The sequence below is a fragment of the Stegodyphus dumicola genome, chromosome 3 (genome assembly GCF_044657685.1).
Source record: "Stegodyphus dumicola isolate Sdum_Otavi_A_Nest chromosome 3, ASM4465768v1".
In the NCBI taxonomy this organism is placed as follows: Eukaryota; Metazoa; Arthropoda; class Arachnida; order Araneae; family Eresidae; genus Stegodyphus; species Stegodyphus dumicola.
The window spans coordinates 38,566,155-38,579,610 of NC_140770.1; the positions used below are offsets into that span (position 1 = coordinate 38,566,155).

At 32.4% G+C, this 13,456-nt stretch overlaps 1 protein-coding gene across 1 annotated transcript in view; it reads left to right on the forward strand.

Annotated features, from left to right (window-relative positions):
- The window catches only part of LOC118187699 (endothelial cell-selective adhesion molecule-like), a 148,186-nt gene that overhangs the window by 122,743 nt on the left and 11,987 nt on the right, over window positions 1–13,456 (forward strand). The window contains exons 5-6 of the mRNA XM_035357976.2: window positions 5,326–5,459; window positions 11,879–12,062. Coding sequence (XP_035213867.1) covers window positions 5,326–5,459; window positions 11,879–12,062 — 318 coding nt within the window. The remainder of the gene's footprint in view (window positions 1–5,325; window positions 5,460–11,878; window positions 12,063–13,456) is intronic.

Below are 13,456 nucleotides of genomic sequence, written 5' to 3' on the forward strand. Positions count from 1 at the left end.
CTGGGAAAACAGGTTAGGGGCATATCTAAACAAATCACTGTTAAAAAGAAGAAAAGACAGTAAAGAATTTTTTAGTTCGCTTTTAAGAGATTAAAAAAATTTCACGAATTTATTGAATTAGAAAATAAGACTCGTATGATTTAATTATAAATGAGGGAAATTTTTCAGTTGTGTTACCTCTGCATTATGAAAGAAGTTAATTTAAGCTCCATAAGTGTGATAATTAATTTGACTAAAAACGATATTTATATATTTTAATGTATTCTAATTAATTTGACTAAAAGCAACATTGCATACTTTTAATATATATTTTAAGAAAATATTCCTCTCTTTTGGAACGTACCATATTTGTAAGTTTCATTATGCCTAAATGAAATTTTAACAGTTTTATCACTTTAATTATCCTTTTTCATTCTGTGTACTTGAGTTTCAATTAAATTGAAAGAGTATAAAAACTAAATCTTGTTTCGTGGAAAGGCGCAATATTATAATAACAATATGCATTCGCCAGTTACATATTTATAACATATCAGTTACAATTTTGTCTTGGATTCGAATAAAATTTTGACTTGGATTCGAATACGGCGAAAAGGTGCGAAGAATCTCTCCAAATTTTTTATTTGTTTCGTATATAAGTTCTTTCTACGTATCATGGTTAGTGTTCCTTGGTTTGTTAGATATTGCGTTATTCATTGCGACATCGACATACCAAACATTCATGATTGTATTGTAATGTATTCTAGCCACTTTTTTAATAATATTTCCATCTCCGTCAATCTCGAAATCACTGCAATTACTTATACTGGATGGGCCTTTTTCATGTTTTTCCTTATGTGTAACATGGATACGAGCCAGTTTCCCTTCAAAATCTTCCACGGGGCATCTCTTCCTTTACGTGTAGTGCCTTACGTGTAGTGTAGTATCTCTTCCTTTACGTGGATGGGCCTTTTTCATGTTTTTCCTTATGTGTAACATGGATACGAGCCAGTTTCCCTTAAAAATCTTCCACGGGGCATCTCTTCCTTTACGTGTAGTGCCGAACGGCGAAGCACATTAATAAGTGAATAAATAATATTCCTTTTTTAGGAGCCTGCAATTATTTGTAATGCCAAGAGACTGAGAATGATAATGCCAAATGGTAGATTTCTTTGTATGGACACTACACTTTTTTCCAGACTCTCACTTTATTATTTTATTTTCAAGAATAGTACTTTGTTTTCTTTATTTTAAGATCTTTTGTTTTAAAATTTCATTTAGTGAATATCTACATTCACTTAGTGTTCACCTTTCCATTCCACGCCAACGCGTGGCGAGTCTTCGCTTCATTGTTAATGGCCTTCGGCCATTAACATTCTTAAATATACGATTAAAAAAAACCCTCAGTGCGTTATAGACTTGTTGTGCCAGCAAGACCAAAATTGGCCTGTTCACGTCTGCTGACATGCTACTCTTCTTCTCAGCTGAGCTTGACGTAACACCCATGAGCAGTTGTCCTCAGGTACAAATCTGATGTTTCGTAGAAAATTTCCGTTTTACTGTCACAACGGACTCACATCTAGCTAACCCAAGAGATAGTAAGCATTCTATTTACTACTAGAAAATCATATGCTTGTGTTATATTTCAGCCTACAGTTACGCAGCAGAGGCTATTACAAAATAAAACTTTGAAAGATTCTTTGGGTACTGCTATGCACACTTGTCTGCATTTGTTACATATTTTGTATACAAAACTTTCTAAATTCTGGCAGTAATTATGAATTATAACTCTACGCTTAAAAAAAGAATTAGGTTTTTTTCAGTTATGAAAAGTGATTGTTCTACGAAGACTGATTGTATAGCAGTAAGTTAATTTGTGTAGTCTGATTATGTTAACTACCAAGTTCTCAAAACTGCATATTTTTCTTTTTATCGACGTTCGAAAATATATACTTTCACAGCAATCAAAATACATGCTTACGTAACTAGAAAAGTATTCTTTATTCAGATACAGGAAATTTTGCATGCATAACGTCTAAACACTTCCTCAAACTACAGCCACAATCATGCAGTTTAACCCATAATAAACAAAGCGATATCGAACAAATAAGCTATGCCTTTCATTTCTCTGCATTTCCTCGAGGAAACGAATTGTAGCTGACGCAAATACCGATTTGGATACCAAATCTAAGGATGTAAGGATAATTTATGTTACCAAATTTAAAAATAAGCCAGCAGAACTCTGTGTTTTGAGTTTTTGCAATAACTGGCTTAGCATTTTAGTTCATTTATATTCTTAGAATTCAACTCAAATCACGTTTCCTACATAACTTTAACGTTAACTACATAGGTTTTAGGAATGCCAGACGGCAAATCTGCTGATCTGCATGAATATATTTCTATACACACAATAATATAACAGACCGAAAACTGTTCTTTTTACCTTATTTCAGACGCCTTTTTTAAACTTCCCTAATATTTGAAAGAATGAATGATATTCGGGCATAAAAATCTTTTATGTTAAAGTAACTTACCATTTGTAAAAATGAGATTTACCTCAACGTAGGAATACAATTCGTCTTCCTTTCTTAAACTTTCGGTGAATGGTAATAATACGAAACTTGGTAAATACTTAATGCTAAAAATACAAAATCTATGTTTCTCATACTGATTGAATGCAACCCTGTCTACCTTATGAGAAATTATCACAATTACTCCCTCACCCCAATGCATCTTCTCGTGGTGCAAATGCTTTGCGCGTCCAATTGGCAACTGAAAGATCTATGGTTTGGATGTCGTTGAGAGTACAGTTGATTTTTCGTATTTCCTGGCTTTTAAAATACCTAATGGTTTCTGTAGAGGCGTTCCAACCGGCAATTAGAAATTCCATGATTCGAATCCTAGAAATCCAAGAAAAAATCCGAGAAACATATAAAATATGTTTCTTGGATTCAAAAAACCTTTTCGCCTAAATTTCTCAACTTGTTTGGCTCACTAAAGTAAAATTCATAACAAAAATAACTTTTTAGTTGTTATCATATATTTGCTTCAATATTTTTAACTGCATTACGTTATTCATTTTCATTTAACACATTTAACATTTTTATCGTGCAGAGTTGGCTGTAAAACGCTAATTGTCAAATATGTAATAAAACATCTTTAGATATCAGATTTATGCAATATGAACTACATGATTTTTGTAACTTCTTAATTTCTCTAAGTTCCAGTAAATGTTTTTCTTACTAGGTTTCTTTTATGCTTTAGAAAATACTGGATATTCTTTAGTTCTTTCTCGCATTGTCTTTAATCGTTTTTTTTTTTTTTTTTTTTTTTTTTGGTAACAAGATTTATGCAATGACTTAGTTATAAGGTTGGACCTTTTAGCTACACTTTTAGACCTGTATATATATATATATGTATAGATATATAGATATATATATATATACAGGGTGTCCACTAAAGTTCGGTACCACCTGTTTAACTGCTGAACGGCTCTGCAGCTATATTCGTAAAATGGGTTGTTAAATACCCTTGAAACCAGATGGCGCTGCCATCGCTACTGTTTACGAAAGAATGTTATTACCTTTGAGAGTTTGCTTCAATGGCGAAGCAGAGAGTGAGTGTGGAAGCCTGAGAGTGTCTTTCACAAATTAGTCAAATAAAGATAACGATATATTACATTATAGTTTTTTAATTAGTTTAATTAAGAGTTACAGTCCATTTAGAATTAGCCGGACCATTTTGAGTGGTCCTGTAGAGCCCGAGCGATATCGGCTAAGTAAATAATCTAATGTAAAACTGTGATTTCCCATTTTGTTTCTATGGAATTTGTGTTCGTGGATTATAGCCAGTTGCTGAAAGAAAGGGGTAAGTAAAAAACCCTTGAAACTCTAATCATTATTAACTGTTGCATTTAGTAAATTCAGAATTAAGTTTGTGTGATAATTTGTTATTATTGATAAGTGTAGCAAAAAATGGCTACGAAATTAAAAGATGTTCTCACTAAAAAGAGAATTCAGAAAACTATCTTATCGAAATTGCAAAAGAAACTTTGTGAGCTAGATTTAAGTGTTAGTGATTTAGAATTGTTAAAAACCAAATTTAAAAATCTGCAAAATGAATTTGATAATATTTTTAATTCCATTATCAATTTAAGTGGTGAAGAAAATATCGAAAAAATCTTCAGTTAGCAAGATGAAATCAGTTGTAGTATTATTGATACAGAATTTGAAACAAATACTAGATTATCGAATTGTGAAAGAGAATAAAGTAGAAAATTCAATAATTTCGGAAAATTCTGTTGTGCATTTACCTAAGATTTAATTACCAATATTTTCAGGAGAAATGCATTCTTGGCTTTCCTTTAAAGACATTTTTAAAGCGAGTATTGATCAAAACCCAAAATCGCGAACAAACAAATGCACATTTAAAACGTTCTGTTCTTAATATTCATGTCCACAAGGTGTCTTTTCGTACTAAATCAACGATTCTATACAACTTTGTAATTCACTTTTTTCTCCTATCTTGTATCGTTTTCGAGATAGGGACGTTGTTTTCCACCAGGTTGCTCTGAAAGATATCTCATCTAGTAGTGCATAGCCACCCTACTAGACCCGAACACCACTTTTATGAATATTAGCCGCAGCCGTTCGTCAGTTAAATGAGTTGTACCGAACTTTAGTGGGCACCTGTATATAATACTGCCTATTTTATATATTCACTTGGTGGCCGATTCGTTAAAGCCATGAACCTGAGTTCCTTATGCAATGACCGGATGGCTGATTAGTTTTCTTAGTTTCCTTACTGATAACGGAGATATGAATCAGTATCCTTTCGAAAATTGTCCAGGAAGTTAGGTTTTTCAGAGAAAAAAATTCTGTTAGTCCTATCTTCTAAATCTCTTAAAAAAAAAAACCTTGGACGAAATTTCTGACGTTCAGTGATTTTGACCGCTGGTGGATTTTTAGAAGCGCTCTTAAGAATTAAGTCTAAAAATTTACATTGAATGATTTTAAATAAATTTATATTGAATGATTTTTTTGATAATTATTTTTTTAAGATTGTATTTACATATGTATGCTTTAAACGATATATGATACTTTATTAATAATTTGCAATAATAAATTTTCAAATTCTAGCACTTGTTGATTTCATATTTCTAAATTGCATGCTTTGAAATTTTGCACACAAAATATATCTAATGGGGAAAAAATACAAAAGCAGCAAAACGTTTGGCAATTTTACGCGAAACCATTTCACAGATATTTCACAGATATTTTAATCTGCAGGGTAATGATTTTCTTTTGAGTGCTTTGCATTATTACAGTTTCCAATATTCCTGATCCATAGTACTGCCCCTGGAAGGACCCACAATCAGTGGAGGCCAAATGAATTACGACTCCGGAGATAACGTTACACTAAACTGCACGTCGGCGAAATCAAAACCTGCTGCGGAGCTCCGTTGGTTCATCAATGGTCAGCCGGTGAGTATCACATTAGGCCAATTTTCTTGAAACTGAGCGTAGTGTTTTCGTTCATTCACCAATTTTCCTCTATTCAGATGAATTTATTTCTCAAAATATACTATTCATACACTTCTGACGAGTTTCATGTACAAAAATTTGTGTTCCTCTCTTTAAATAAAATTAATTCTAAAAGCAGATAATTTTCAGTTTTAAAATTATTATAAATTAAATATGTTAAACCATTTTCATTGCATTAAATTAGGAAAGAACTTGAGCATTAGACGTGAGTTATTAGGAATATTATCAAGAAAAAAAGTCTTAAGCAACTTGGAAGTTCCGGAATTTCATGGAATGTTGTTAAATTAATTATTTATATCTTTTAAAACTGCAAAACAAAATTTGTATTGATTATGTAAGAGAATTAGGCTTTATTATCAAAGTTAACGCATGATGAAATTTTAACTTTGAAAGCAGTTTGCATAATTAAATAGTAATTGTTTTTAGGAGTTTACCATATCTTTAGCAGATAAAAAAGTTAAGTACCATATCGCAATAGCAGTTAAGTGCACAAAAATAGGGGTTTTGCATAATTGATAGTTCACCTTGTACTACTGTCTGGAATCCTCTTAATAATTAATAAAAATTACTAATTAGAGAAACATCCACCAGATGACTCAAATGGCAGGGTAAAACTATGATTGTTATGAAAGAGATTATGTTAGATTTTTTTCCTCCTTAATTTTGTTTAGTTGCTGAACTTAAAGGATTTAAGTACCGTGAATATTTTATCGGGTAATACGTGAAACTTGAATTGAAATTTAAATTACATCTGCCACAACATAAATTAAAACATATTTTTTATATGGCAATGATTGATTTTAGTAGATGTATTAGTCTGGAATTGCTGATATGCATTTATGCGATTAGAAGTAATGAAAGCACCATATAAGTACGCTTGCAGAAGAGCTTAAAAACACATTGAAATAAATTGATCTGTTATTTTTTTCTTTTCAAAGTACACATCCATAATGTTATCCAGAAAATTTGAAATAGCTAGAGATTTGCGTCCGTTTTAAATGCCTCAGAATAATTCAGAAATGTAATGTTAAAGAATGGAAAAATTGATCTACTTTTTTATTTTTTTATTATTATTATTACGTGCTTCGCACTACACGGCACTACATGGAAAGGGAGGGATGCCCCATGGAGGTCTTTTTAAGGGAATCTGGCTCATATCCACTTTACACATGGGGAAAACCACGAAGACGCCCATGCAGCCAGCCCGTTCGCCGTGACTAATTCCCCGGACCAAACTACCAGTGTTCAGCAGCTTTTACCGCTCGGCCGCTGGTGGGCCCATTGATCTAATTTTGTAATCTCATTTTCGCATGTCTCAACGTTTTTACTCTAAGGAATTTTGCAACATGTAAGAGAGAGTTATACTTCAAAAATAGGAAATTATTAATTGTAACAAAAGAAATTATGACAAAAGGATTAGGAAAATTATAAAATTAGGAAAATATTCATACCTCAATTAGGAAAATATTCATTCTTTGGTTATAGGAATAAATAAACGCTATGAGATGTAAGGTTTCTTTTGACTGGCTAGCAGAGGAATGACGCATTTCCTCTCCAACAATATTGTTGCGGCAAGTATAAATGCTGCATTATATTACTTACGAGTTACCTAGAATTACAAATACATTAAAATTAGAATGGCAGGGCTATTCGTTCTGTTTTTTAGAAATGAGAAACTAATCAGAATAATGAATGTTTCTTGGACTTTAAGAAAGAAGCTTTTAACAAAACTGCTAATTAAAATTATTTCCTTTAATTCAATAATGAAAGTACAAGATTATTCATGATTCCATGAAACATCTTAAAATTAACAAGAAATAATCTACGCAGCCTGTACCAAATTTTATTCTTTAAATGGAGACAAAGGAGTTCAGTATTTTTTTTTTTTTATTTCACAAAAGCACGGAGAAAAACTCAATTTTATTTCACAAAAGCTTAATGCGCTTGCTTTTGTTTACATGGCAGATATGTATGCGATAACCATTTCGCCTTACATCCATATCAGGGCATTACGATCAACCAGGGCTGATATGGTTGCGAAGATCCTAAACTTTAACTTTGAATTGGTAGGACGAAGATATTATAAATAACCATCGCCGTGATAAACCAGCGCCAAAGAAACGTAATAAAATCCAAAGAGTAATATAGTCCCAGCCTTAACTTTTTTTTTTCTCATCTTATGCGTTCTATTTTTTCAGCAAGTATTGATTGAGATCCTCTCGTAAATGGTTTCTGTCTTTGTGACAAATCTTGAGTGAAATACTCTCTATTATAATAATATTTGTTGTAGAGAGCTAGAAAAATGTGTTTTTGAAGGGAAGTAATCATCATTGCTTTCATGCGTCTGTAGCATCAGCCGCTTTTCCAGTATACCGAATAAATCCTCCTAGTAAGGGATATAGGCCCACTGTATCCATAATCAGAAAAAATGAATATGCAGCTTTTGCGACATATGTAACAACAAAACCGTAATGTGTTTACCTCTATTAAGGTGTCGTCTGCTGTAAGGTTAATTTCATAAAATTTTTAAATATTCTCCGAATTATGATTAAAACCGTCTTTGTTTTCAATGTTTAATAATTTGCTTTATAAAGAATGTGCTATGAAGTTTTGCTTGATTAATAAAAATGACCGTTTGGTTAATCTTCTGATTTTATGATTTTTATTTTCTTTTATTTTAAACTTATTTTAAAGGATTAATTGTTCTATTTTGGAGCAGTTTTAAATAAAATTCTGCGCTTTAAGGTAATTTTGCCCAAAATAAGGGCTTTACGTTTTGACCATAATTTGTCTCTGCAGTATCATCGTTCTATCAGAATACATTTCATCAAAAATTTATAGTTAAGAAACCCATGAAGCATAATTAAAAGTTGAATAAGTGTGTTTTTTTTCCAGAATCCTAAGCAATCGTTCGTATGGTTTTAAGTTTAACAAATAACAAAATTATAACCAAAACACTTATCTAAAAATTATCTTAATTTCTCTATAATGTTATAAGGAATTATCGTATTCTTTCATGCACTGTCATGTGCAATTAATTGGCATATCTTGTTAGCAGATGGAGACAGTTTAATCAACGGGTTTCATGTCTTTGTCCAATAGTTCTTTAAAAGGGGAGAAATAAACGGAATTATCACATTCTCCCAACGGCCATCGTTGGCCGAGCGGTAAAGTCGTTGGACACTGGTAAGTCTTTCCATGGTTCAAGTCTCATTAAACGGGCTGGCTGCATGGAAATTGTCGTAGTTTGCCCTATGTACAACGTGGATATGAGCCAATTTCTATCAGAAATCCTCCACAAAGGTATTTTTACCCTTAGGCAGATAGCCCTCGAACGCTTTGCTATGATTAAAATTAAAAAAAAAAAAAAAAAACTAAATTCCGTTCTCGCATGAGTTTTCTTGTGATGCTAGTTGTTCGCTCGTGCAGGACCGGCTAATTCTCGTCTCTGTTTTACGTTTCTAGCTCCGAAAATCCTAAAAGGATTCAAACCCAGCAAACAGGTTGTCTGCATAGACATTTTCATGGTATTCTCCATTTGTAACTCGAATACAAACAAGATTTTCCTACAAAGTCTTCCGCGAAGACATACCACCCCTTAGTTTGTTTCGCCATAATCTGATAAATCAAATCTCCTAACTCTGATAATCTCTGCAAGTAAACTGAGTTTAAATTATGTCTAATCCTATGTCTTTTCTGTTCTTTAGAAACTTAGAAGCTAAATCAAACGTTAATCTTTCCCACTATCCAAATTATTCAATGCATTAATCCAGCTACCAAACTTCAATCTTGTGTGAGTACTTTCAGTTGTTTTCTAGATTCACATGACGCAAACTTAGTTAGGTCCAAGTTAGGATACGTTATTTGAATATGGCAAAGAACGTGTGGGCTGTCTGCCCTGGGAAAGGGATACCTTCGTGGAAGACTTTATAAGGAATATAGTGTACTGTAGATAAGGTTAAAGTAGAATTCGCGAGAGCTATTTGCCTAACGGGAGAGATAACTTCGTAGAAGACTTTCACATGGGAACTAGCTCAAATTCATGTCACACGAAGGGAAAACTAAGTGCGAGGCGTCCGTACGCCTGTGATCGAAGCCAGATAGAACTATCAGTATTGAGCACTTTTAACCACTTGTAACCACTCGGCCATTGGTATATCCTTTCTAAGAGAATCTGGTTCGCTACATGTGAGGAAAACAGTGAAAACATGTAGTCACCCAGTTTGCCTGGGGAAGAAACCGCATTGAATTCCCAACATTAACTGCTCTTAACCAAACAGCCACAGGGAAAGCAAAATATTACCTCTGATAACTAAAACCTTTATTACAGTTTATTAATTTTTTCCGATTTATGGGAAATCAATAGTTAATTTCAACTTGACAGCTTTCATTTTGAGTGTGCTGTATCAACTATATTTTCTCGTGTATCAAATAAAAGTTCAAGTTAGCATTGCAGTTCAGTTGAAAGCCTTAGCTGGTTTTGGTTATTTTCGATAAAACATTGAAATTATCATGCAGTTAAAGCAATACACGAAAACTACAAATGCTTTTTCTCATTCAGAAGCATATAATAGTTAAAAAATTAGCTGCTGAATTAATATGGAAAGGAAATTAAAAATATGCAAATCCAGATTTAGTGACGCAGCGCTGTTTTGAGAATTTCGCAAACTTTTAAAATTCTGCCTAATTTTCATCAGAAAGTTCACCATTGACGATCAAACATTCCATATTTGGTAATATTTGGGGGGGATATTTATGCAAATGACAGCTATTTTTTGTTTATGTATACGACATGATATGAATGATTTGGAACTTGGTGGTGGCGTAATAGATGCCTAGCAAAGAAACTTGAGAAAAGAGGCATGGCTGGATTCAAGATAATTTTTTTATTGAGGAAAGCAATTCTGGATTCGCAATATTTGGTTTCACATACAGACGAGCGTACTTATACGACCTATATTTTTGTTAGTTCAACACATATTCAGTGAACAGAGAAAGCAGCTGCAAATGCCTTGTCTATCTCATGTGAATTACCATGGAATAAAATTGCGTTTTGAAACAGTCACGTCTGGAAGCTTTTGGTTTATGCATCCATCTACCTAACTACGCAGACTTCGAGCTGCATCGTATCAAAATATCCACCCTCGGCCATTGATAACTGCAAGCTGCTGAAAGTACCAGTATCGACTATGCACTTAAAATATCACATATTTGTATGTGTGTATGTATGTGTATATATTTAATATTAGAATTTAATTATTACCACCTAGGAACAGTACTTTAATGTTACTGTAACTTAAATAAAGTAAATTAAATTAATATGCAATTCGATTAACTTAGAAGTGTGAAATATAAACGCCAAACTGGGCTGATGAATAGTAACCTTTAAAACGCTATTAAAGTTTCCCTGAACTTATGTATGATACATTATGAAATTATACGAATAAAACAAAAATGTTAAAAAAATTACAATAAAAGCAAAAAGAAAAAATTAAAAATTAAATTATTGTTTATTTGGCAAAGAAAAATTGACTTTTTAATAGGAAATAACTTTCCCTTTAGCAGATGCACAATAATTTGGTGGTTATCGCACATTTGATTCTTGAATACAAACCAATTCACATTCGATTCGTCACATTCAATCCTTGAATAAAAACCAATAAATTACTTTAATAGAAACATAATATTTTCTGGTTAAGAGTCAAGGAAAACAGTTAAGAAAAGTCGAAAGTCTCACCCAGTACCAGTGACGTTTGGAATAAAAATTAATAGCTGCTATGTTAATAAAAGTATAATAGCCAGAGTTAATTCAATAATATGATTTTTATTATAATAAATGCTATATATAGAGAGAGAGACTTCTTTAAGAATTCTTTTAAAAGGCAGAGTTTAAATACCACTTCATATGCTCTCTTGGGAGAAAGAGAAATTGAGATTTTAATAATGGAAGGCCTCCTTTTTTATGTCTATGCGTTTTCTTCCTTATGTCTTTGCGTCTTTACTTCTGTGCGTTTTATATTGGTAATAATCAACTTTGAAACTGATTGAAAATTAAATTTTTCGAAGTATATGCAGCTAATAAAATAGAGGAAATACGAATAAAGTAAAAACGTTCTTTGCAGTTGATTCTTCCACGAAAAGGTTTATTTATTTCATTTGCCTGACATGAAATGATATTTAAGCTTTAAATGTCTTTTTTGAAACTATCAACTTTTTATTTACAAAGTTCTTTGACACTCTAAAATTCGCTTAAAAATTGCATTGTTCATTACTTTTCAGAAACAGTCTTAGTTATATTATAATACACTTGCGAAATGCAGATTTGCTGAATGCTAAAAATTATTACTTCTTTCCGTCAGGTACCCACAGAAGAGACTGTTGATCAAAGTGTGATACCAGACAGCGATAATTTACAAGTTAGCAGCGCAACACTGCGCTTGCAGATCACTGAAAAATTATTTCAGAAAGGTAAAATAGCCATTAAATGTGAGGCTTCATTCTACGGAAGAGTGGCTATGCTCAGTAAAGAAATCACTATACGAGGTATGCTTAGAAAATCCTTTAAAACTCTTGATTTACTTCTTTGATACTTCTTTCTTCTTTTATACTCAAATCTCTGCTGGCAGATGCTTGACGGAAAATAAAAACATCGTATTTGACAACAGAGACTTCCTTAAGAATGCTTTCAAAAGGTCAGAGTTTAAATACCTCTTTATATACTTATATGAGTTGTACAAATTCAGTAGTATTCAAGGCTGTATAAATGTTCTGTTAAATTCTTCATGAATAGATCAACAGTTCTTTGTAGAGAACATATAAAAATTCTTAAAACAATTATGCCAAATAAACTGTTTTTAAAGTGCAGTGGAATCTTCCCTTTATCTGACATGCAAAAGATAAAAGCTTTTGTTTGTTATCAGAAAATGTCTACTAAATAGAAGTGCATCCGTTTCCACTTGAAGGAGGCCCAACAGCAGCCGAATGGTAAAGTATTGTACTGGTATTTTGCCTTTGAAATTCCTCCACAAAGGCATTCTTCCTCTTAGGAAAATAGCCGTAATGTGCTTTGCGGTAAACTCAATAAATCATATCAAAACAGGTATTTCAATCCGAATCGTATCCTGACGGACGGGCAGGCTGCAGGGTCGTGGTTTCGTAGTTCGAAGAATAGTCCGGTTATCGGAGGTCCGACGCCATCTGATTTCCCGTTATCTTAACTGAAATACATGCTTTTTCACTCATCTCATAGTTGTGCAAATCATATTTTATACGATTTCAAGTTCTACATCAAGTACAATAGTAATAGTAATGAAATAATTAGGATGAAAAAGAGTTATGTTGTTACAAATCCTAGGATCTTAATATCGCGAAAGTACATTCATCATTTACTATATATAAATGGAAAAATTTAATAATTTCCTTTTAGTATTTTCAGTTAAAATTAAGTTAAACTTTTAGCATATTTAGAATTATTGTCTGTTTTCTAAACCCTTTAACTGGCAAATCTGCTATTAAGAGCCAATAAAAACACATGTTGCTTCTTAGCAACCGCGCCCAATAAAGGCTGAAAAATGAAGCTATGCTTATAATAATGCAATGTTTGTTGCTTAATCTTATCTGGCAATTACAATATTAAAATGAAAGCAGAATTCAAATTTTTCAGTGAAACGCTTCTGCAGATTTCTTTCAGAAATTCATAAAACCTCTTCAGTTGACACCATCACCAATTTAAAGCTGATTATTGCTCATTTTAAGAATTCATATTAATATGTTAATTTTAAACCTAGCTACGTCAAATCATACATACATACAGAAACATTCTGGTTAAATATTTGCGTACTGTTTTTAAAACTGAAAGAGAGAACTCTTTTTTCGAGCTCCTCTTTCAAAGAACGGAAGAAAACATTTTAAAGTAAAATAAAATTGTAGTTAAATTA